The 23,492-nt window shown below is 57.8% G+C and overlaps 1 protein-coding gene across 1 annotated transcript in view; it reads left to right on the forward strand.

The window, feature by feature from the left end:
- The first annotated feature begins 6,552 nt into the window (after nucleotides 1-6,552).
- Nucleotides 6,553-23,492, forward strand: part of TMEM132B (transmembrane protein 132B) — a 317,079-nt gene continuing 300,139 nt past the window's right edge. The window contains exon 1 of the mRNA XM_081285511.1: nucleotides 6,553-6,994. Within this exon, the coding sequence (XP_081141637.1) occupies nucleotides 6,928-6,994 (67 nt within the window). The 5' untranslated portion in view covers nucleotides 6,553-6,927. The remainder of the gene's footprint in view (nucleotides 6,995-23,492) is intronic.

Below are 23,492 nucleotides of genomic sequence, written 5' to 3' on the forward strand. Positions count from 1 at the left end.
ATGGCAGGAGAGGGTGGCCAGGGCCAGCTGACTGGACCGCAGCACACAGCTGGCCCCCTGAGCTGAGGTGGCAGGGCTTCTCCTCCAGGTCGGGGGGCAGCTCTGTGCCCTGTGGGACGCTCCGGGCCTGCCGCCCTGTGCCCCATCAAGAATCCCTGCCTTCCCCGGAGGGGTCACCTGTGAACCGTGATGGCCCTAAGGGGACACGGCCACAGACTCCCTGCGTGGAAGCCCCCCTCCGCCCCTCCTCTGCCTGCTGAATACAGAGCGTGGTTTGGACAGGGGCCGGTAGGGAGGAAGCCGCTTGCCAGCTCTCACCTGCTTTTCACGTTGTCTCCACGTGCAGGGGACATCTGTGGTGTTCACCCTGTCCTCTTTGTACCCATCTTCTGAAAACAGCACCCCTGTTCTTCCCTGGCCCATCCCTCCTGCTCCCAGGCTGGACTCCTGGCTCCCGGACTGGGCCTGTGACCCAGGCTGGCTAATTAGCATAGTCCATCCCCCTGTACATGGTGATTGGTTCAGAGAGAGTCAGGTGACCTGAGATGGCCAATGATATTCCTCATCCTGTTATTCGCCCAGATTGAGTACTAAGGGCCCTGAGCCCCTAGAACCAGCAGAGCCTGAAGTCTGTTATTCAAACCAATATTTGTTCTTGTCGTGCTGGGGTTTGAACCCAGGGCCTTGGACATTCGAGGCAAGCTCTTCCCCTTGACTTAGGGTTTTGTCTTTATAAAAACTATAACACCCGCATGAGCGCTGCAGTTCCAGACAAGAACACTCGACTCCTCGTAGCCTGAGTGATTAGACCAAGAGAGACCAGGGCGGTCAGCACTGCCCCTACCACCCGCACTCCCCTGATCCCGGCCTCCTGCCCCGCGCAGCTGGACCGCCCACCCTGGGCAGCTAATGACCGGGAATCCCTATGAGTGCTGGACGCTCTCCCCAGGAAGCTCCCTAGACAAAGGCGGGAGAAAAAATATAATTGGAGAGAAATGAGGAAGTATTTCAAAGTGCGCACCTGGGCAGAGGCGGTCAGGAGATAGCGGTGGCGATGGGGACAGCCGGGGAATGACGAGGCTCTCTGTCACCCAGACGGACTTCTCACCAGAGCCCTGCTTTAAGATTACCATTTTTTTTTTTTTTTTTAGAGAGAGTGTGAGAGAGGAGAGAGAGAGAGAGAGAATTTTTAATATTTATTTTTTAGTTCTCGGTGGACACAACATCTTTGTTGGTATGTAGTGCTGAGGATCAAACCCGGGCCGCACGCATGCCAGGCGAGCGCGCTACCGCTTGAGCCACATCCCCAGCCCTAAGATTACCATTTTTTTAAAGTGATAAATGACAACTAGCAGTGATCCTCGAGCCTTCTAAACTTCCTTGGATCCACCTGCTGGATATTCACAGATTCGCCAGGATAATGAGCCCGTCCCTGAAGGGGGGGACTCTGACGTCATCGAGCAGACGGCACACTTTATAAAGCTGAACTACAGAACAACAGGGTTGAGGACCCAGCCATCCCCCGACCCTGGCACCGCCGTCCACTTTGGGAATCTGGCTCAACTTCACCCAGAGGCTCCCGGGTGGAGACACTGCCCTGCACGTGCCTGTGGGCGACAGTGTGTTTTGGGAGTTCACCTGAAGAGCTAACCACAGGCATGTGTGACGGACCAGGACTCTCCCTTTTTGGTGGTGGCTGGAAGCCCCGGGTATGCCAGGCAGGTGCTGCACCCCTGTGCCATGGTCCCCACCCCAAGACTTGGTCCTTAGCAGTGGCAGTTGTGACCAGAAGCTCAACAGTAGGAAAACTGGTGGAATCCACCCGGGCCTCTCTCCTCAGGACGTACCGCACCCACCATCTGTCTTGTCCCACAGGAGAATGTGCCCACGGTGCAGAGAGGTGTTTGTCACCATAACTCAGTGCAAAGAGCAGGCTCTCAGGGAGGGCATGCTACTTCAACGTTTGTCTCTGAGTTTCTGCCAGGAACACGTGATTTAGGAAATAATCTAACGTTCATAGAGGAAGAATAAAATGAACAGAATTTCCTGATTTTCCTGCCTCTGTCTTTTCAGTGATTTTGTGAGTGGTAGATGCACGTTGCTGAGCTTGTCCCGACCTTGCCTTTGACAACATGCAATACCCTGTCCTAACAGCAGAGCTTAAATGATGCCATTTATCACCTCAGTGAGTGGGTGCCTTGGAGCACTCACAGGGTGACAGAGCACCTCAGGATGTTGCCAGGATCTCTTTCTGCTCTGTCACCTGTAGCTGCTGGTGGACACTGTGGTGCCTCATGGTCATGAGGCTGCCAGAGCGCTTCCCATCACACCCGCACTCCACAAGCTGCTAGGAAGGAAGCCGGTGGAAAGCACAAAGGGCCTTTGGCTCTCTCAGTTGATCATGGACGGCAGCTGCCTTTTGCTTCTCATTGGTTAGAACCAGGTCACATGCTTCCTCCAGAAAAGTCCCTGGCTTCGGGGAATATGACTGACTGATTCAGTCCCCTGTTCCCAGGGTGGGGTTCCAGCTGCACTTGGCAAACCCCAAATAATTGGGAGTTTGGGCAAAAACTTGTATGCAAATGTCTATAGCAGCCCTTCCAAAAAACATCCACCAACAGAGGAACAGAGAACATATGTGCTGTGTCCACAATGGAGTACTACTCAACCTCAAAAAGGAAAGACACAGTGACACCTGCCACAGTGGGACAAGCCTTGAGACATGGTGCGAGTGACAGCCAGACTCAGAAGGACACATCTTGTGGGTCTGTTGATGCTGGAGTCCAGCAGTTGGTGGGAGCCAGGGGCTGAGGGAGTGAGTGGGACTAGTTTTCTGTCTGGGATAAAGGAGGTAGTGGTGACAGTCACACAGCAGTGTGAGTGTCGAATGTGTACTTTAAAATGGTCAGAATGGACATTGAGCCTGCATGCCTTGTGCCACCCCAGGAAGCCATCCATGCTAGGCACGGGGAGGCGTCTGGGCTCGGGCACTGCCAGTTATTCATTAGTCCCGTGGTTTCCAGCAGATTTGAAATATGCTCCGAAGCCCCACCCGGCAGGGAGTGCACCCCTGTGTCCCAGCAGGCCAGTGCCCAGCGACACCCAGGGAGCCTGCAGCAGCTGATCCAGCCAGGCCCTTCCTCCCCAGGCTCCTGCTCTGGGGTTGGCCTGGAAGGGCACTGGTCCCCTCTGGGCTGTTTCACAGGCTTATCCAGGCTCACTACCACCCCTCCGTCCCTCTCTCCGTGCAGCCCACATTTGCAGGGCTTCCTTTGTGACAGGCACCCCCGACGTCCTGCCCACTGTCACCAGCTACTTGATGAGTAAGAGGGGGCTGCGGGTCCAGGGAAGCGGATCGCAGGAGGAGCCCTCTTCGGAAGAATAAAGCAGGGGCGGGGACAGAGTGACACGGCCCTCAGAAGAGGTCCCCTCCCCTGCCACAGGCCAGGGCCTGGTCTCTAGACGCGCTGGGCCCTGGCCTTCCGGCTCTCGCCGCCCCTCCCGGCCCCTCCCGGCGGTGCAAGGCGACAGTCAGTCCCGTGCCGTTCCGGGCGGGGGCGCCCGCGGGCTCCAGCTCCGCAGCAGTATTTGCAATGGAAAATGGAACCTCAGTCTCTGCAGGAAACGTCGCAACCGGGGGGTCCCGACGCGGCGGCCGCCTGCCGTTGCTCACGTTGGCGGTGCAGAGGCGGAGGGGCCGCTGGGTCCGGCAGGTGGGCAGGCGCCGGGCCTGGGCCGCGGGCCGCGCTTCCTCCTGCGGCCCCGGTCGGGCCTGCAGTGCCGGCTGCAGCCACGAGATGGCACTGTTGCTCTTCGCAACAGCCCGGCGAGTGCGTGGGCCGAGCCGGGAAGGTGGAGGATGGGCAGCGCCCGAGGAAGCCGCTGGGCAGACGCCTGCTCCGTAGGAGTGGCGGGGCGCGAGCCGCTGGGCCCGGGCTCCGGGCTCTGGCTCCCCGCGCTTTCAGAACCAGCCTCAGTTTCCCCGTCTGTACAGGGGGAGACTTGGGTTTGTATGATCCTTCTGCTTCTGCCCCAGACTGTAAAGTCAGCAGGCTGGGGTGTGTGGGTGGGTGGGTGCGTGTGTGTGCGCGCGCGAGGGAGAAATTCTGGGTCTTCGGCGAGGGTAGGGGTGCCTCGTAGTCACTATTGCCAGTCCCTAGCCTTCTCAGAGTCCTTCAGAATCTGGGAACATCCCCACCCCCATGACTTCCAGGGACAAACCTATTACAGATTTAGGCACAGGGTCCTGGTTAATATGCAGAAACCCTCCCCCAACGACAAGATGGGCTGGGGCTGCTCCACACACGAGCTCAGAGAGGGTTAGAGGCTCGTCTAAAGTTACACAGCTGGGGCATGGAAAAGCCACCCTCCTCTCCTTAGTGTCCAGTCACTCAGCACCACTAGCTGGAGGAAGGCATATCCCAACCGCAGCTCTGTCCTGGAGAAGCAGGGTGGCTCTGTGGGGTGGGATGGGGCGGCTATGGGCCAACCCCTGGACGGTATGACCACAGGTTTGTATCTTGTTGGACCATTTGTGCCTGATCTCAACACACACCCCACAGAAGAACCTCTGGATTCGTCTCTGGTCACAGATCCCCAACACTCACCATCCCCGTGGGCGTGAGCACCCTGGTCTTTCCCTGCTGAGGCTCTCTCCTGTTTTGTGTGGCCATGTGATTAGCTGCCCCCATCAGAGAATCCCCCAGAGGAAAGGCCCTCCATTTATTTCTGTTTCCAGGCACACAGTAGGTGCTCAACTCTGCACATTCTTATGCATGAGTGGGAGAGATGGGAGGTGGCTGGGGACCCCAAGAGAGGCTGGACAGCGTCTCCATGACCATCCTCCTGGCTGGGGAAACAGTCCCAGGGAGGGGAGAGAGGGGTCTTCACGACCGCAGGGAGACCTCCAGTCACATTCTCCAGCCACTCTGGGGACTGCCAGGGAGCCTAGAGGGGCTTGGCCAGGGCGTTGGCTCCTTGGGAAGGAAGCCTGTTAGCAGCAACAGGAAAGTCCCTTTATGTCTCCTAATTAACCTGGGCTGGAGACTGGCCACCTGCCCTGGGCTCTTCCTTCCTTCTTTTATCTAGGAAGAGCTGATGCTGCCTCTGCTAATGAGCCTGTCTGTACTAATGAAGCAGGTGCCCGGTCCCTCTCCATCCCCCTCACCAGCTGGGAGGGGGAGAGGATTGTTCTGATGTGAGCTCTGGGCCCAGTGGAGGAAAGTCGGATACATAATAATAATGGCCATAATGAGAATGATAATGTCGACAGCAGATACCTTCACACGAGCACTTATTTCCTAGGTTGGGGCTTTGTCTGTGTTACTGGGGACACCAGGTGAATGCTGTCAGAGACAGGGAAACTGAGGCTCAGGGGGGCTGGCTTGCCCCAAGCTGCACATGGAGGGAGTGGAAGAACAGGGGTTCTCCTCCAAAGCTCTAGACTTCCCCAGGCCTCTCTACCCCCCCCCCCATTGACTGTTTGCAAAGTTTGACCCACTTTTCATGGCAAACGGAGCTAGCGTCTGGTATGATGGGGTTGGCGTGGGGCAAGGACTCCACCAGGTGGGCCCAGGAACTTTCCAGGCATGGGGGGATACTGTAGAAGCCCCCACTGTTCCCAGCCCCATGAACTCACTGTTTCCCCTCTTGGCTGGCTTAGGTTGGGGGCCTTGCGCAGAGGAAGACTAGTGGTTTCTGCTTCCCCTGTGACTTGTCACCTCCCTCCCCACTCTGGCTGTGGCCCTTCCCATGGCCTGGAAGAATCTAACCCGGGCACCGCCTGACCCTGCCTTGGGAACTGGTCGGATCAGGAATGTCCCCTTTCCAGGAGAGAACTCCCGGCCTTCGCCTCCGAGCTCCTAAGGCCTGTGAGACACGGGGAGGCACCTTCTGCATTAAACAAGAGTTCCAGCTTCGCATCCTAGACATCCCCCGACGCCTTCTATCTGTTCCAGGATCCTTGACCGCGCCCAGCCTGCGCACTCCTCTCCCACCCGGGTCCCAGAGCTTGCAGACACTCCTCACATCGCCCCCACTCCTGGGGCATGCCTCCCCCTCCCCCGCGGGCACCCCCAAGCTGAGCCAGATGTATCACAGGACCTCTTGTCTGCGCTCAGCCTCGCGCTTTCTGTTCCCCGCAGACACCTCCTCTCCAGACGTTGCTGCCCCATTCCGAGGGCCCTCCCTTAGCCCCCTGGCCGACCTCGACCTTGGGACCGCCCATCACTACACCCCTAACACGCCAAGATCTACCTGAGGACCCCCCTCTCCGCACTCTGAACCCCTCCCGCGGTCCGCGGCCCCCGCAAACGCCCCAGACCACCGGCTCGGGTCTCCCCAGGCCTCCGCGGCCAGGCGCCCGCCCCCGGGGACGCCGAGGAGTGGCACGTCCCGCCGCCTATCGGCTGGGCGGCCTCCTGGTGCCCCGTCCCCCGGGCGGCGGCCCCTCCCCCCGCCTCCCGGCCCCTCCCTCGCCCGCCTCCCCCTCCTCCCGGGCTCGCTCGCTCGCTCGCTCGCTCACTCTCGCGCTGGCTCGAGGGGCGGCCAGCAGCTGGCGCTGGCAGAGGCGGCGGCGGCGGCGGCGCGACCGGGATGGGACGGGCGCTGGGGCGCAGGAGCCGCGGCGGCGGCGGTGGTGGGGGCCGAGCAACTCGGGCCAAGTGCGGGGCAGCAGGCGAGGGCGCGCGGCGCTGAGCCCGGCGGCCCCAGCTCGCCAGCCGCGCACGGCCGAGCCCGGGAGAGCGCGGAGGCTCAGCGGAGGAGACGCCGCCAGCCCCGGCGCCTGCGTCTGGGGAGGAGCAGCGCGCTGGGAGCGAGCCATGCCCGGCGCCCGGGCGTAGCCGCCGGGGCTGCTCCCGGGAGCCGCGGGCCGGGCCGGGCGCGAGAGGAGCAGCCCCGCGCCGCGCCCACCGCGCGCAGAGGACCATGCCGCCCCCGGGCCGGGCGCCGCCGCTCGGGCTCCTGCTGGCGCTGACTGCGCTCCGGTGCCCAGGTAACGCGTCCCGGGACCCCATCCCCGACCCCGGCCGCCGCGCACAAAGTTGGCTCCTAAACGGGGCGGCAGCTTCCGTTTCTCAAGTCCTTGGCAGCTTTGGTCTCCCGGACTTGGACAGATCTGGGGAGACCCTGGGAGCGCAGGGGCCCCAGCGCGAGAACCCGCCAGCCTTCCTCTCTAAACCTCCAGCTTTCCTGCGGATCCATTCCGGGCGCACGGGGGCAACAGACGGGATGCGCTCAGCCTCTGGAGGCGGGTGGGGGCGCGCCTCAGCAATCTAGCCCCCTCCCTGCCCTGCCGGGGGACACCCCCCAGGTCCAGGTTCAGGCGGGGGTTTAGCTGTTGCAGGGGTCCATGCAGCTCTTCTCCCAGCTGCCCGCTGCCCAAGGTAGCACGGGCCGTGCGTTCCCAGGACACCTGCGGGGCCTTGAGGCAGTCTCAGCCTGCGCTGTCTGGCTGTCCGCAGCCCCTCCCCGCGCCCCGTCGCGCTCCTCTGTTTTCATTTCCCTCAAAGGTACCCCCTCCCCAAGTAGCCTCCTCTAGCCAAGGGCTAGCGGCTGCTTGCTTCCTGAAAACGTGGGTTGTGTAGCGCCCTGACCCCAAGGTGGGCGAGAGAGGGTAGCGGTGGCCAAGCGGCCCCCAGCGCGCTCAGGGCCGCCTGGAATGTGGTGATGTTCAGAGCCACTGCCCGGGTACTAGCGAGCTGGGCTCCCCGCCGGCACCGGCGCAGCTGTCGCCAAAACACCGTGAGTGGCGAAGGCAAAATAGTCAGGTATTTTCTGTCTTGGCTGGAGTTTGGAAAGCTTTCTACCACCTCAGTGTGGCTGCATGTTGGTTCCAGGGGAAGCTTGTCCTGAAGTGACGGTGCTTCCCCTCCCCCCACCCGAGCAGGGGAGAACGTCTCCAAGGCTGGGATGAACAGGAGTAGTCACGAGCGACATTCATGTGCGTCTGGGAGCTCAATTTTCTAGACCTTTAAAAATACGAACCCATGATTTGGGAGCAGGTAGCTCTTCCCTTAGAAAAATCTCTCCCCATTTGCTTAACAAACAGACCCCACAGCCGGCAGAACACAGGAGAAAAATACAACTTTAACTTTCCAGCTTCAACAGTCTTGGTGAGGTTGCAGTTGGGAGCATATCTGCATGCCAACTTGGTGTGTGATGCATTTGCATGGCAAAAGTAAATATTGTCTTCCCTCCAGATGCCCTTAAGTGACCCCAAATATTTAATAAGACCTTGAGCTTGGGAAACCTTCCCTGAGAGACACCAGGCACTGGCTTTGGCTGGGTCCACAGGGTGGCCTTGGGCTCCCCGTGAATGGATCTTCAACAGGCTTGCCTAATGAGCAGCTGCAGGAGCCCTTTTGCTGTGGGGGTTCCTCTGTGGCACATGAGAGGGTCTGCTACTGGGGTTGGGCTGCTTCCTCTCAGCGGAAGCCCTGGGACCTGTTTCCAAAAGTGCACAGTCCCTCAGACTTGAAAATTGCAGTTTTGTCACTATTTTGTTTCTCCACGGGGGTCAGCATTTGCCTGGATGTGCTCGGAAGTGACTCTCGGAAACCTCTCAGAGACACTGCCTGCCTGATGCTTTGTAGGAGAACGTGCTGGTCCCGTCCCTTCCCCAGCCGCGGGAGAGCCTGGCCCTGGAAGCCTGCTCTTGGGGGGGAAGGGGCCCCACCCCTGAGAGCTGCTGCCAGCCTGCCCCAGGCCCTGCTGCCCTCTGCCCTCCTCCAGGGTCTCAGCTGGACACCTCAGTCAGGCAAATGCCACTGGGGCAGAGTCGCTGGTGCCACTGAGGTTCTTGGACGCGCATGTAAGTCTTTATGTTCCCACCAGGGACATAAAGAGACGACAGTTTGAGAACTCTATATTTAGTACTAGCTCAAAAACCAAGGCTGAAATTCCTGAAAGATACCTAGCTGCCTACACTTGGTTCAGAGGCATTAACCAGAGCTTCCTCGGAGCTGGGTGGGTTTTTCAGATCGTCTCTGAGGGGCCCGCTGCGGCTCCAGGAGAGGGGCTGGGGGAGCTCAGCGGCAAGGGTGCGCTCCCTGGCACACGGCCGTGCCTTTGCCCCTTCCTGCGTGGGTAGCTGCCATGGTAAAGAGCGTGGTGGGTGGACTGGCTGCTTTCAGCCTCCGAGCACTGAAGCATATGGAGCTGCGCTTGGGTAGAGTCAGCACAAATCCCCCAGCTTAGCGACCAGGGGGCCCCATTATTCAAGCCACTTTTGTGCCTGCTGTGGCTTTGCAAATTAGCGGCATGGTCACATCCCTGCTGGGGAAAATGAGGTGCCTTGCTTCATTGACCCATTATGCCCAACCCATTATGCTGGGGTCTGTGCAATCGGGTGGGTGGAGCGCACCCCTGGCAGAGGGGCCCTGTGAGTGGGCCGCTGGCTTGCAGGGCAGAGGCACTGCTGGCACCTTGGTGTGGCAAGCAGAATGTTCCTTCACTATGGTGGTGTTTTGGAAGGGGGGTCTGCCCGTGCGTGCGTGGCTGCTCTGCCGAGAGGTGGGACTGGGAGGAGGTGGCAAGTGGTATGCAAATGCTGTCACCTCCTCCAGTGATTTAAGGGTGACACAGTGGAGGTTCCCAGAGTAAATCACTTCATGCCTCCCCCCCCCCCCCCACCGGATGCAGGAACCGGGAGGCGTGCGGCTCCTGCTTGAGATCCGCTGCTCGGCGCCAACAAAGCCCCGTGGTTGCCATGATCCAGGGGACAAAGAGAAACCCCTCGCCTGTTGGCTTGGAGTCCGGGAGGGTGGTCTCTGGGCCAGCGAGGCCCTTCAGGAGCCCCGTTCCCAGATGAGCCCCCACTTCTATGCGGTTGGGTGGCTCCTTTCTTCTCTCCCGGTCTAGGTTTGAATGGGGATGGCCGGGGATGGAGAGGGTCCATTTCCCTTCAGGCTACGGGACTCGGCAAGTGCACCGCCCACTGCACGAGGGGAGATGGAGGCAGCTGGTGCCACGGGCAGCGCTGGGTGACCATGCAGCAGAGTGGTGGACCTTTAGGGGCAAGAAGGTGTTGGGGACACAGGGGAGACAGGGGACAGGCAGGGGCAGTGCCATGCTTGGCGCCACACAGTGGACAGGCCAGGATTCAGGTTTGGATTCTTGCCTCACTCCGGCTCCTCTTCTCCACTCCTTGCCTGGGCCTTCCTCACCCGTCCCCTGGCCCTTTGGGTAAAGGAGTTCTGAGCCATCTTCAGGGGCCCAGGACTCTACCAAAGGGGCCCAAGGTCACAGAATGGCAGCTGTTTGGCACTGCCAAGATGCAAGTGTCAATCAGGGGGCAGGCTGTCACCACCATGGTGGAGCTGATGGGGCGAGGGTGCTGCTCCCCCAGTCCTCTGCAGTCTGTGCTGGAGGGGCCCTGGGGGCCCTTACATGGACACAGTGGCGCCCCTGGCTTTCGGGGGGACACTCATTATCTGCACTTACAGGTGATGTGTAGAGGGAAGGCCAGTCACACGCCTGGGGTCAGGCACAGCCAGGATTCCTTATCTGCCACCTCTCATAGCTTTTGCAGAATGGCCAGGACTGGCCTCTGCATGGGCCGGTCACTCTTCGGTTGCAGGTGGTTCCTAAGCTCTCTTGCTGTGCCCGTCCTTCCTGCCCCCTAACTGTGTCTCTGCAGCAGGTGAATCTCCTAACTGAGCAGAGGTTCAGAGCCGAGGAATCAAACAGATTGGAGGGCACTCTGCAGGCAACCGGGTTCCTTTAGAATTCCGTGCCCTCGAGGTATTAGAGGGTCCATTGAAGGGCGAGAGGTTGGCAGGGAGAATTCCCCCTCCTTCCTTTTGGTGTCAGGACCTAGTTTTTGCTCTTCGGTATGCCCCAGAATTAGTAATCTCACAAGAACTCCCAGCCCTCCCCAGACTTGAGCTCACAGAGTCTTTGATATCCTTATGGGTAGGAACTGCTGTTTGTCCCATTTTACAGCTGAGGACACTGAGGCCCAGAGAAGTGATGTTATTTACGCAAGGTCACACAGCCACTGTGGATGTAAACAGGGGACCTTTGACCCTTCCACATCCCACCTCTTCAGTCAAGAGCTTGGGCCACTTTGCCAGGGAGCACTGGGTGCTGGGGAGACTGAGCGGATGTGGAGGGCTCGTCCACAGAGGCCACTGGCTCTCCTTGGGGATATCTGGCCATCAAATTTCTCTCGGCAGTTACTGGTATTTAAAAATTGGGATCAATATTGGGATCCAGATTTCTGGCTTCTCTAAAGCAATTGGGAGATCTGGGCAGTGTTGGCCTCACCCCTTTACCTCCTGAGACTCAGTTTCCCCACCTGTAAAATAGGCCCTGAGATCCTCCCCTGCCGATCTCAGTTCAGGACTGGGGGCTTCAGTGAGAAAGAGGTATGCACTCCACAGCAGTGTGCAGGGGGCTGAGGGCGCAGGGAGGGGCTGGGACAGCAGAGGTAGGGGGGACTGCGGGAGCTCTGCGGCAGTCATCAGAGCCGCAAAGAGAAGGATGGTGACCATTGAGCTATCTCTGGTGGCCCCTCCCTCTAGGATTTCAAGGTTATTGGGCAGCTGTTGAGGTTAGGGGTTGGGGTGTGTCCAGCTGGGGAGGCTGAGGCTCAGAGGAACCCACAGCCCATGAGTGGCAGGGTAGTGGCTCCTCCCCAGAACACCTGAGGGCACCTTCTTGTCCTGGAACCTTGCCTCAGTTTCCCTGCCCTCAGCTTGGAGCGCGTGACCTTGGGGCTTGCACTCCAGGGCAGCTTGGGCAGTGGTGGGGACAGGCAAGCAGCCCCCAGACACACCAGACACACCAGAGGGAAACCCCAGATGTTCGTTTGAGCTTCTCCTAGTCGAGGTATGGTGATGGGATGGGACGTGGCTGGGCGGGCATTCTGGGAAGACTTCTTGGAGGAGGTGGCAGTTTTCTTCTCTGAGACCTAAGTGACCAGAAGGTGCCATCCTGGGGGGAGTCTTCCAGGCAGAGGAGTGTGAGTCTTTGAAAGTCTCTCTGCACAGTGCCTGGTGCAGGGCAAGCACACCAGCCACCAGCCTGTGCATCTGTCCCCGTCCGTCTGTCTTTCCAACAGTCACATAGGAATGAGCCCTGAGCACTCAGGACCCTGGGGGGACAGAGGACACATGCTCTGTGCCTAGGTGCTGCCATCCTGTGGGCTGAGATGGCCACAGAGCAGGCACATGCTTGAGTGTGGGGCTGCAGGGAGGGTCAAGCAGGCTGTCACCCCGTGTTCCATGGGGTGCTGGGGTTTGCATCTTCTCTTGGGGCAACCAGACTCTCCATGGCCATTCTCTGGGGAAGGAGAGAGGGATGCTTGGGTCCCTTGTACTTGAATTCCAGTCCCTGGTCTCTGCCGCATCACTCATTCCGCCCCCGGGGTGCTGCAAGCTGAAGTCCCCGACACTGGACTCCTTAGCTGATCAATACCCTCTCCTTGTGCTTTGGCCCCAAAATAGTTACATAAAAAATCGATAGAGTGCAATTTGATTTGCTGGATTTTATTACTGAGGTGGTGGAGTGTCCAGCTCCGCCGTGCTTCTGAGCGGCATCTTGTGGTGCTAGCCTGAATTAACCCGTTGGGGGCACCAGCTCCTAGTGGCTGCGGAATCCTGGTCCTGGAGGTGAGTCAGCCAGCAGCGTTGCAGCGACTGCTCAGTGCGAGTGCCTCCCGCCCAGGCTCTGAACGCACTGTGGCCAACAGGCACAGTGGCCAACAGGCACGAGAAAACGCAGGGTGACTCTGGAGCCTCCCAAGCCGCCTGCGGGGTGCAGCCCTGCAGTGGCCTGCGTCCCTCGCTGCCTTTGTTTCCTGTCCTCCGCGCTGGGCATAGGACTCCTTGCTCATCCTGCCTCCCGGGGTGTCCCCTCTGTCCTGTGCCATCTGCTGCTGCGGGTTGCTGGGTGTGCCAAGGGGTCAGGGCAGTGGGGAGCAGGTGCCTGACGGGGAGGAGGGGACTGTGGGAAACGAGGATAGAGGAGGCCACCGCTCTCACCGCTGCTTCATCCTCATGGCATGCCGAGTGGGGAGGGCTGGGGGGCAGCATGGTGTGGGTGGGAAAGATTATTTTGCCAACAGTGTTTTTTCTGGGTGGCAGGGAGTTGGGGCTCCTCCAGGCTCGCGGGGGACCCAGTGCCTCAGGCCCCATCTGCCTGCAGACTTCTCGTGTGTGTTCCTGGGAGCTGTGAATATCAGAGTCCAGGTTGGGGGTTCTCGGCCTCCCTGGGGCTCAGTTTCCCCATCCATAAGGTGGCCCTGACCTCTGGCTCCTGCAGGTCTCCTTCCTTGGACCCGTGTCCATCCCTCTCACCCTGCTCGTCTGTCCTCGTCATGTCTACACCTGGCTGGGAGGGCAGTGTTCTCGGGGTTGGTGATGGGACAGAGGCAGGAGGGTGGAGATCCTGTCCTGGGGGTTGGACGAGGACCTGGGGGGGAGGTGGCCTGGCAGCTGTGCCGCAGGCAGAAGAAGAGCCAGTGTGGAGGCCCTGAGGTCAGAATGTGGCAGGGACAGAGGAGGAAAGAGGTCAGCGAGGCTGGGTTGAGTGAGTGGAGGGATGGCAGTGGAAATGGGGCCAGGGGTGCCAGGGACCAGACCCTGCGAGGACTTGTCTTTTTCTCTGGGATGGGAGCGTCGGCAGGTGTGAGGAGGTGAGGACGCTGTGGCCCACGTGAGCAGAAGCAGGACGACCCTGAGGGGCTAGGCGGTGACAGTGGTAGCTGGGAGGACAGGAGGAGTGCTGGGTTTGGTTGGTTAGGGGGAAAGTTGAGCCGCACTCAATGCATTTTGGACTCACTCAGTACATTTTGTTGAGCGCCTACCGCGTGCCTATCACTGTACTTGGAATTGGGACCAAATCAATCTCCGTTAAATGATGAAATTAACAAACAGGACTTGATCTGTGAGTTGGACTTTTGCTTTGCGTGAGGTCTCCCGAGAGCCCAATGGAGAAGTCTAGCCGTCTGAACCTGCAGTTTCACATCTGTGACACGGGGAGGTAGCACATCAGGAGAGTCAGTCAGGAGGGCTAGAGCACTCATTAGCATAGGGTCCAGCACACTAAGTGCTGTGTCAAGGTGGCCCTTACCAACATCACCGCCACGATGGCTGAGGGAGTGGGGGCTGGTCACGCTGGCACCAGGCAGAGTCTGGGTTTGATTTGTGACCTGTTGGACTCTGGTGCTCATTTTTCCTGCTGAAACCACTAACATCGAAAGAACCCAACTCTTCCCGTGTTGATGTGATTATTCTGGTATGGTTTATTGTTCATTGGCTGATGCAGGTGTCCTCATTTTCTTCAGTAGATGCAGCAGCGAAAAGTTGTGTGTCGATCAAATTGTATTTCCTCCATCAATTTCAAGGACATTTTAGAGTTGTGTAAATGCCCTCTGACCCTGTGCTGGCCTTGGCTCCTGACATGTCGCTTGTTGTTTTCTGCACCCTTTAAGCCAGGCATTAGCAAACTGTGCTCTATGCACAGTGTCTAGCCCCCCACTTGTGTTTGTAAATAAAGTTTTATTGGAACACCATCATGCCTGTTTGTTTACCTAGTGTGCATGGCTGCTCTGGCACAACCCTGACAGGGTGGAGCAGTTGTGACAGAGATTGTGTGTTTGTCCTGCAAAGCTCAAGTGAGCTACCTACTTCTGGCCCTGTTTAAGGCAAAGTGTGGCTGAAGTGGTCAGGCGGGGCCTTCTCAGTGGATGTACATTTACAGCACTTTGAGTGTGTTCAAGAGCAAGGAACTCTTTCTAATGTCAAGAGAAAAAAATTATTCAACTCCCCAACGAAAAGAATTGTGGGTTTGGTATCTCTGTGTTGAAAAAGAAAAACATATTGATTGAAAGTCGCCATCAATTCAGTAATGCTTTTGAACGCGTGGGTTTTGGTAATTACAGTAGCATTTATGTAACGTTTTAAAAATAGTAGCACATGTGTGTGCGAGCTATTTTTGCTCTGCAGGCAGAGCTCCATGGCTCGCAGCTCAGAAGACCCCTTGGAGGGATTCTGCTGGAGGGAACTGGTACCTAAGGAACCCACTGGCTGGCTAATTTATGTTCCAGGTGACTCCAGTCAGTGGCTCTCTTTCGTGATCTGGTGTTTTTTTTTCTTACTGGATGGTTTTAAAGATGAATGTAGCCTTCTCTGTGTTTATCTTTGACTCTGAGGCTTATGATGCTTTAAATGTTGAGATTTTGGGTGTACTCATGGAGATGACGGGCCAAACACAGGAGTATGTCATTGTTTGAGTCTGGATTCTTTTGGTTGCCAGGGACGAGAGTGGGAATTTACCCTTCCCTGGAGCTGGGAAGCTCATGAGGGAAACAGGTTTAGGTCTGGCTGGATCCAGGAGCTCCCTATTCTCACACTCAGAGCTTCTGCTCTCTCCCTTGACCTCCTGGCTCTTTTCTCCTGTGCTGACTTCGTTCTCAGATGGGCTTTCTTTACTTGGTGGCAGAGCCCGCTACGGTCAGCTCCAGTCTGTCCCCTGACTGGCAGAAGCCACATGTCACTTTCCTAGTTGTCCCAGGAGGAAACCGAGGACTCAGACGTACTGGACTAACTTGGGTGGGGTGCTGACCCCTCAGCAGGGACAGGCCTGCGGTGGAAGAGGGTGTCTGATCGGCTACCTGTGAGCCAGAAGCTCACCTGTGCTGCTAGGATTGGCACAGGGTTATGTCCCAAAGGAGAGTCTGGGAAGCAGCTCCCCCACCTGTGAAGGGCAGCCCCCACCCCGCCTGCTAACGCCTGCCCTTGGGCGGCCCCCAGCCCAGGGACACTTGATCATGCCTGGAGCTCACAGTGTGCAGTTGCTTTGGAGCAGATGTAGGACATTCGGAATGTGCTACGAAGGAGCCACCTGCTCTCTGGCCCAACCACCCCACTTCCAGGGGGTCCACAGCTCGTGGGAGCAACAGCACCCTTAGAGCAGGCACGGGCCATTTCAGAGGCTGTGCCCAGTGGGGTGACGTCATCTGTCTCCTCTCCATGCTGGGTGCTGCCTGCACCACCTGGGCATGTTGTCTTCTGGGGGAGGTGAGGTGTGGGGCGCTCAGGCAGGGAGCTGGCTTTGGTGACCCCAGGGGCGGGGTGAAGGGGTGAGGCTGCGGAGCTGGGGGTGGTGGTCGCCAGGTAGAGGCAGGTGGCTCTGGCTGCTGTAGCCGAGGTAGTTCTGATATCAAAGAAGACAGCCTGCTCTCCCAGGGCTCCTGGCTGCCATCCGGGCTGGGGGCACCTTCTGACTCTGCTGGTCTGGGGGCTCTGAGGCCTGCAGCTCTGTCACCCAGAAGAGGTGCTGCTCCCTGGGACAAGGGAGCCTGGATGGGGGGTGATGGGGATGCCTGTTGAGACTGGGCCCAAGAGGGAGTGAGGAGATTCAAAACTGTGATGAGGTTTGTTTCTCTCATCAATAAGATTCTGAAGCCAATAAGAATACAAGTGAATCCTAAGTAGGAAAAAGAGAGAAGGGAAAAGGAAAAGGAAAGGATAGGACTACATTTTGATACATTAACTAGGAAACTGAAGAACATTAAAGAAAAAAAGAGAAGGTTGTAATTTCAATCACTAAGAATAATGAATTAGGTGAAGGCAGGAGTAAAAAAAAAAAAAGATTCTGAAGCCAAGTTCAGGATGATTCTGGGGACTCTGTTCCCTGGAGTGCTCCCTCTTTTCCACCATTTCAAGGTTCTGGTCTTTGTCCCTCTCCAAGATGGCATCCACAGGTACAACCATCTCATCTCCATTCCAGGCAGCAGGATGGGGGAGCGGATGAAGATGGGTGAAGGATGTGCACAGCTGTCTTTTAAGGACGAGTCCATGATGCTTCTCTTACTCTCCATTGGCTAGGCTTCGTCACAGGGCCCCATCTAGCTGCAAGAGAGCCCAGGAAATTCAGTCTTTATTTTAGGTTGCTAAAAATCAGGGTTCTGCTACTGAGGAAAAAGGAGAGGAAAGGACCAGGGACAGCTGGTTTCCCCACAGTGGTCTGGTTTGTGGTGACAGACTCAGCAGGTGTGGGTTGACTGGGGAACAGAGTGAGCGCCCGGCTGCACGGAGTTTGAGTGCGTGATCTCACTCTGCCAGGTCCTGGGCGGTGGAGTTTTTCTGGTAAATACAAGGAGCCTGGCTGATGCAGGACACTCTCTGTCAAAGACATAAACGTGGTTTTAGAAATGCTACCGATGGGTCCGAGTTCCCTTTTAATCCCCTGGTCTCCCATAAGGTAGCCATTCACCAGCTCGTGGTGTATTTCTTCCTACTGGAAATGGATAAGAAACTTCTTTTTGTACATCCACACCCGTCTTTTCCCCAGCGTCCATGGCCGCCTCTCCTGGGGCACAGAACATGACCTCCTCCAGGTGGACAAGGTGTGTTGGTGATTTCCTCCGTGTCCTGAGGTCAGGACCCTAAAGGCAGAAAGGCTTCAGAAGGAGCAGTGGTGGGTGGAGGGGAGCCCAGCATCTCCCCCACTGAGAGCGGCCAGCGTGTGGCTGAGCGGTGGCAGAGAAAGAGCTGACATGTGAGGGCGTGGAGTCACAGGACACCGGGAGCCAGTGACAGCTGGGGGTGGAGAAGGGCACCGTAGGGGGGTGGTCTGTACCCTGCATCCAGGCCTCCTGCCCAGGGTGCTGGTCCTCAAGGGTAGGGCCAGCCAGTGCTTCCCAAGTGCTGTGCCCACTGGTTCTGGCGGGTGATTCCCAGAGGCCTTGGAGTGCCAGCCTTTGGATTCATGGTATTTCTTCATGTTCTGGAAGTTTCCATTGAACAACAGGGACATCCTCCCAGTTCTCCAGTGTGTGCCTCTGCAGCTTTCAACACACACACACACACACACACACACACACACACATTTTTAATGCAGAGGGTTCTCTAAAAAGCACTGGGAATTTATGATGAAAATTTTATTTCTTTATGATATTTTTTCCCTCTCCACCCACCACCCCCCCACGCCCGGCCCAGTTAAGCGGTTTTCTTTTAGATTTAGGGGCCGAGTGGCTGGGAGGGTCGGCATAGTCCAAAGTGGCCTTGTCTTCCTGGGGGACCAACTTTTCTGTCGTGGCAGATCATTCCTAGGGGTAAGAACACCATTGCCTCAGGTGGCCCAGGGTAACACGAAGGAGGAAAGGGCCCGAACTTCTTCCTCGGTCCTCTCCGTCCTTCGGGCTCCCTCCTTCCTCTCATTCCCCATCTTTTCCTGCAAGTTCTAGACAAGCGTCAGAGCCAGGGAATGAGCTGCTCCGGACCACTGCGGCTTCACGTCGCGGGCTGCTTCATTCTAGCTGTTTCTCTGCAGCTGCTAACTTTTCCACCGCAGACCCCAAGGGCTGTGCTCAGGTGGCCTCCTGCCTGGGTTCCAGCCCCAGCTTCTCTCTGTGGGTGAGTTACTTAACTTCTCTGGCCCAGGGCACTTCCATCTCTAAGTGTGGAGAGCAGCCCTGCCCTTGAGATGCTGTGAGTCCTCTTCTCGTTCAGCCAGTGTTTGATGGGCACCTACTGTGTGCCTGGTGCTCATTTGTGTGGTTTTGCTTATGTATTCTCCAACGTCATTTCATATCCAAATCCTGTCATCTGATGGTGGCGATTTTCCATTCTCTCTCTTTCGGGGGAAACCATGTCTGCCTGCTCTGAAGCCCGGAGGTTTGACCATCCCTAACTTTGTCCTTCTCCCAGGGTGAGCTCATGACCTGGCCAATCAGAGCAGCCCATCTCTCGGGCCTCAAGAATTGGGTGAGGGCTGAGCACGTGACAGTGGTTGGGCCAATTGGCGCCTGCCCTGGGATGTGTGCGGCAGCCCTGGGAGGATGCAGCCTGGGCGAGGCTCGTTGTGAGACGAGAGGCTGAGCTGTACCCAGCGCCCACGGGTGACTCCGGCTCCTGTCGTCAGGAAGCCAGGGGTTCAGGGAAGGCTGCTGCTCCACAGCCTCTCCGCAGGCTGCAGTGGGGGCCCGGGGCTTGTCTGAAAGCTAGCCAGGGAGGTGTGGCTTCTGCAGCCACCACCTGGTGGCAGGACTTGCTTTGCCTGTGCTGGGCTCTTGCTCCTTCCTGCTGACTGATGGCCGAGTCTGTCTCAGTTCTGGCCCAGGTCTGTCCATGTAGTGGTCCCTTCATCAGAGCCAGTAAGTGACATGCTCCTAGAGCTAGACACAGAGATGACATCCTCCAGTAGGGTCAAGGGAGTTGCTCAGGGGAGCGGGCTCAAGGCTGCGAATGCCATGCTGGAGGCTTCTCGGGAGCTGTCCACCTTGGGGGCGCCTGAGCGCGCAGCAGAGGGGCCAGAGCTGGAGGGGGGAGGGGCTTCCTGGCCTAAGCACCCCAGACAGCTGTTCTGATGGGAACTTGCCCGTAAACCTCGCAGAACACGACATTCTTGCTTGTTAACGTGCTCTTGCTGCCTGGAGTCAGATGCAGCCCAGGGAAGGGGTCTCAGAGCCCTGCCCAGCAGTGCCCCCCCCCCCCCCCCACGTCTGGAACCTTGGTAGGAACATTCCCGGGCTGGTGGCCTACTCACACCGAGCTCTGGAGGGCAGAGTGTGTTTCCCCTTCCCTGCTTCCTTCCAGTGCTGAAGGCTGCACAGAGTAGATCCATCTGCCAGGAATTACTGATGAGAGAGACTCTCACGTGCCCCTTCCCCTGCCAATCAAAAGTGTTTCTGTCTTCTGCACCTGCCTTGGGGTGGGAGGGGGGTTGGTAGTGCTGCCGAACGTCAGTAAACCGTCTTGTTGGTGCTGCCCCCCAGAGGCAGCGCTGGGTGGCACATGTGGGTCTCAGTACCTGTGCAGCTTTGGGGGAATCCTCTCCACAGAGGGGCGAGTCTCAAGCAGCAGAACTGCCCAGAGGGGCTGCTTACCCGACAGCTTTAAAATTTTAGAGTTTAGTTGACTACTTTTATGCAGCTTGCTGCATTTGAACATTTAGTTAGAATCAGTATATTTATTTTTAGTGATATGCTTTAACAACTGTTTTTAGGGCCAGTAGAATTTTATTGCCTGTCCAGTCTCCAGTGATGCCAGCTTATGTGAAGTGCCATGGTTTTGGCCTGTATGTACCTGCATTTCTTATAGACAGGGTCTGCATCAGCCAAGGTCCAAGCAGGAGAGCAAACCCATGCAGTGATTTGAAGAGGAAAACTAATGTCAGGAACTGTAAACTCTGATAGGGGGCCCGCATGATAAGGTATGGATTAGTAAGAAGTAAAGCTAACTTTAAGGAGGAAATGACCAGATACGAGGAGCAGCCTGCTTCTAGGGCTGGGACACGGCAGTCATCTTGGTGGCCTTTGATGGGTTCCCCGGGTCACTGTAGTCATGATGACAGCCATGGTTTATTGAGGGCACTATGTGCCAGGCTGTGTCCTGACCCCTTCTGTGGAGTATTTAGCTCCACCCTACAGATCCGACCCTGTGGGAAGTTGTGACTCTGTGATTGGCCCTGCTGGGAGGGCGGGGTAGCTGGCACCTGGTCTTTCCTTGGTCTCCATGTGGTGGCTCTGGAGTGGCCTTCTGCTCAATGAAGGTTCTGGGCTTGTGTGTGGCTGGAGGGGGGTGGCCTGTGAGGCACCCCTCCCTGTGTGTGATCCTCTGTGGCAGCCCAAGCAGAGGCCTGGTGAGCTGGGCTCCAGGTCTTGATCAGAGGCCTTCAGTGCCATCCCAGAGTGTTGGAAGAGTGTGCAGGTGGCAGGGTCCTCAGCAAGGGCTTGTCCTCGAGTCCCCAGGACCCCTCTGACCAACCTGTCTGGTCCAGGGAGGGGGTGGGGAGAATGGGGTTTCTTGGCTCCCGAGTTCATCAGGAAGGCTGCGAGTGGGGGGATGGAGGGTGGACCGCTCACCCCAACACAGTCCTTTTTCTTTGTCCCCTTAGTTTTTCCTGTTTAAAGAGGGTCTCTTTAAACAGGTTCTCCTCAGAGGCATTAGGAGCCCCAGGGCCCTTTTCTAGGGAGGGGCTTGGGGTCTGCAATGTGACATGGCCCACATGTCACATGTCACATCATGGTCTCTGGTCTGACTCTGGCCTCGAGGCTTGGTGTGACCATCTGGTCCTGGCCAGTGTGGTGTCCCATACTCAGCTGTGCGGGGCCACGAGCCATAAGCCTCCATTGCCTTGTGACTTATCCTGGCTGCGTCTTTGGTGCCCACACCCTGGGTACCCCCTGTGCCTCCCCCTTGCTAATTCGCTCGACTCCCCCATGAGGGATTCATCTTGACTGCTAGCATTCTGTGACAGTGGTGGCTCTGCTGTCGTCGAGGTGAGAAACGTGAATTGGAATATTAATCCCCGGGGCTCAGGCGCGTGGTTCCTGTGCCGAGCCATGTTGGACGAGGGAGATGCGGTGGCCTCCTTCCTCCTCTGCTTCCTCCAGTGGCTCTTGGGGACGTGAGCAGGGTTTGGTGGTCCCTGTCACCCACCTGGCTCTCTGGCAGGTCCTGGCCTGCTGCACCTTGTGCCCATGGGGAAAGGAGAATTTGCTGGAACTCGCTCTTATGGTTGGTGTGGCGCAGGGACGTTAGCTGTCCAGTCAGCCAGTGATTTAATAATCTCTGAGCCAATATTTAAGAACTGGAAGATCTAATATAAAAATTTGGATCTTCTCTGAAGAGCAGCAGGGCTGGTAGCTCTGGCCCTATCTCCAGAGTGACCATGGTCTGCAGGAGTGGAGGCCCACCCTCCAGACGCGTTCCCTAGGCCACTCGGTGGACGTTCAGCTGGACACAACCGTGTGCCAGGCCTGGTGGAGGTGCTGTTGGGGAGCTGGCGGGCCATGTATTAGTGTCACTTGTTTCTGTTCGAGCATAGTCCTGCTGACTAGTGCCCTGCAGTAGTGCTTTCTGTGATGACAGGGATGCTTTGCACCCCTTGGTCAATCATGTTCACTCACCATGCGTTGGTATTGAGCGGTTGAAGCGTGGCCAGTGTGACTGAGGAGCTGGGTTTTGTCACTGTAGTGGCACATGCCACTTTAGCCACATTACGGGTACAGTCTGCCCACCAGGCCTGTTCTGGGTGCTGTGCGCCGTCACCCCAGGCTCTGGGGCCTTTGCATCTTGCAAACTGAACCCCGCCCCTGCCCCTCCATTCTGCTCCGTCCATGAGGTGGAAGGTAAGGGGTAAGGGGACTCACACCCGCTGGTCCAGTCCTTCTGTGGGTGGCTTATGTCACTTCATTCCTGTCGCAGAAGGTGTCACTGTTTCCTCCCCTTTGAAAGCCAAAGGGCCTCCCATTGGGCAGTGAATTTTTAATGTCATTTCAAATCCATTAACATATTTAAATCTCAGTGCATTTGAAGGCCCCGGCTGGCTAGGGCTGCCTGTTGAACAGCCGGATCCAGAGGTCTGGCCTCAGCCCCCCTCCTCTGAGAATCCAGTGATCCTACCCAACAGGTGGCGCAGCCGAGGCACCTGACTTGAGGAGAGCCAGAAGCTTGGACGGGGTCCTCCTGGGTGCTCAGCTGGCCGTCCAGTATGACCGCACCAGGCTGCGCGGGGCGGGCGATGCCAGGTTAGATGGGGTAGGCGGCTGGCAGGACTCACACGGACCTTCATGCTGGGGGATAATTGGACTTAAAAAATAATCAGCTGCCAGGTGAGCCTCCCATAGCATGAGTCAGTCACCGGAAAGCTCCCCGTCCATGGGCGGTCAGCACTGGGACAGCTGCGTGCTACTGCCTGCTTTTGAAGTTACAAAATATTCCCATCACCTGGGAAGGAAACCGTGTGGCCCCCGGCCAGTCCCAGCCACTGCCACCCTGCTGTCTGTGTCTGTGGCCTGGCCTGGTGGCCACTCCTGTAGATGGTGTCACCCTGCATGTGGCCTGGGGCCTGGCTACCCTCCCTGAGGCTCTTCTTCACGGGTGAGCCCTGCTCTGCGGGGCACCAGGGCCTGGGTCCTGTCTGACGCAGTGAGCAGGTGCAGGGTCTCTGGCAGGGCACTGTCTCTTTCCAAGGTGGCGGTGTGTCAGAGGGAGCCCGTCCCTGGCTCCCATTGCTGATACACATGAAGCCCTTTCAGTCCAGGGCAGGGCTGTCCCAACTCACTGGGTCACCTTGTGGTCAGAGGCCTGGGACTCGAGGGGGAGCCCCTCGTCCTTCATCCCATGGACATAAGCATCTCCTCCCAGGCCACCAGCGAGGCTGGCTGTGGGGGCTGGTGGCCCAGGGCAGCTCAGTGTCTCTAGGTGGGCTGTCCCCCGGTGGGCTTGCTGGACGCCTTTGTCCCAGCCCTGCAGAGCAGATGCTGCCAGAGGCAGGAGCCGCAGTTACTGGGACAGTGCTCCCCTGGGACAAAGCCCTGGCTACCCTATGCTGGGCCCTGGGGAGGAGGGCGTGGGCTCCAATAGCTGGGCCAGGAGAGGGACATGGCACAAGCCTGGAGGCTGAGTTCCAGGCAGGGCCCTCAGCCCGCCCGCCTTTCCCTGGTGATGCGCTGCTGGCCTTCTCAGCTGGCCGGCTCCTCTGTCCCCACCTACAGCACCCGTGGCCCTTCCAGGCTTCTTGCTGGCGGATGAGCG

Source organism: Spermophilus citellus (assembly GCF_964194105.1).
Source record: "Spermophilus citellus genome assembly, chromosome: 3".
Taxonomy (NCBI): domain Eukaryota; kingdom Metazoa; phylum Chordata; class Mammalia; order Rodentia; family Sciuridae; genus Spermophilus; species Spermophilus citellus.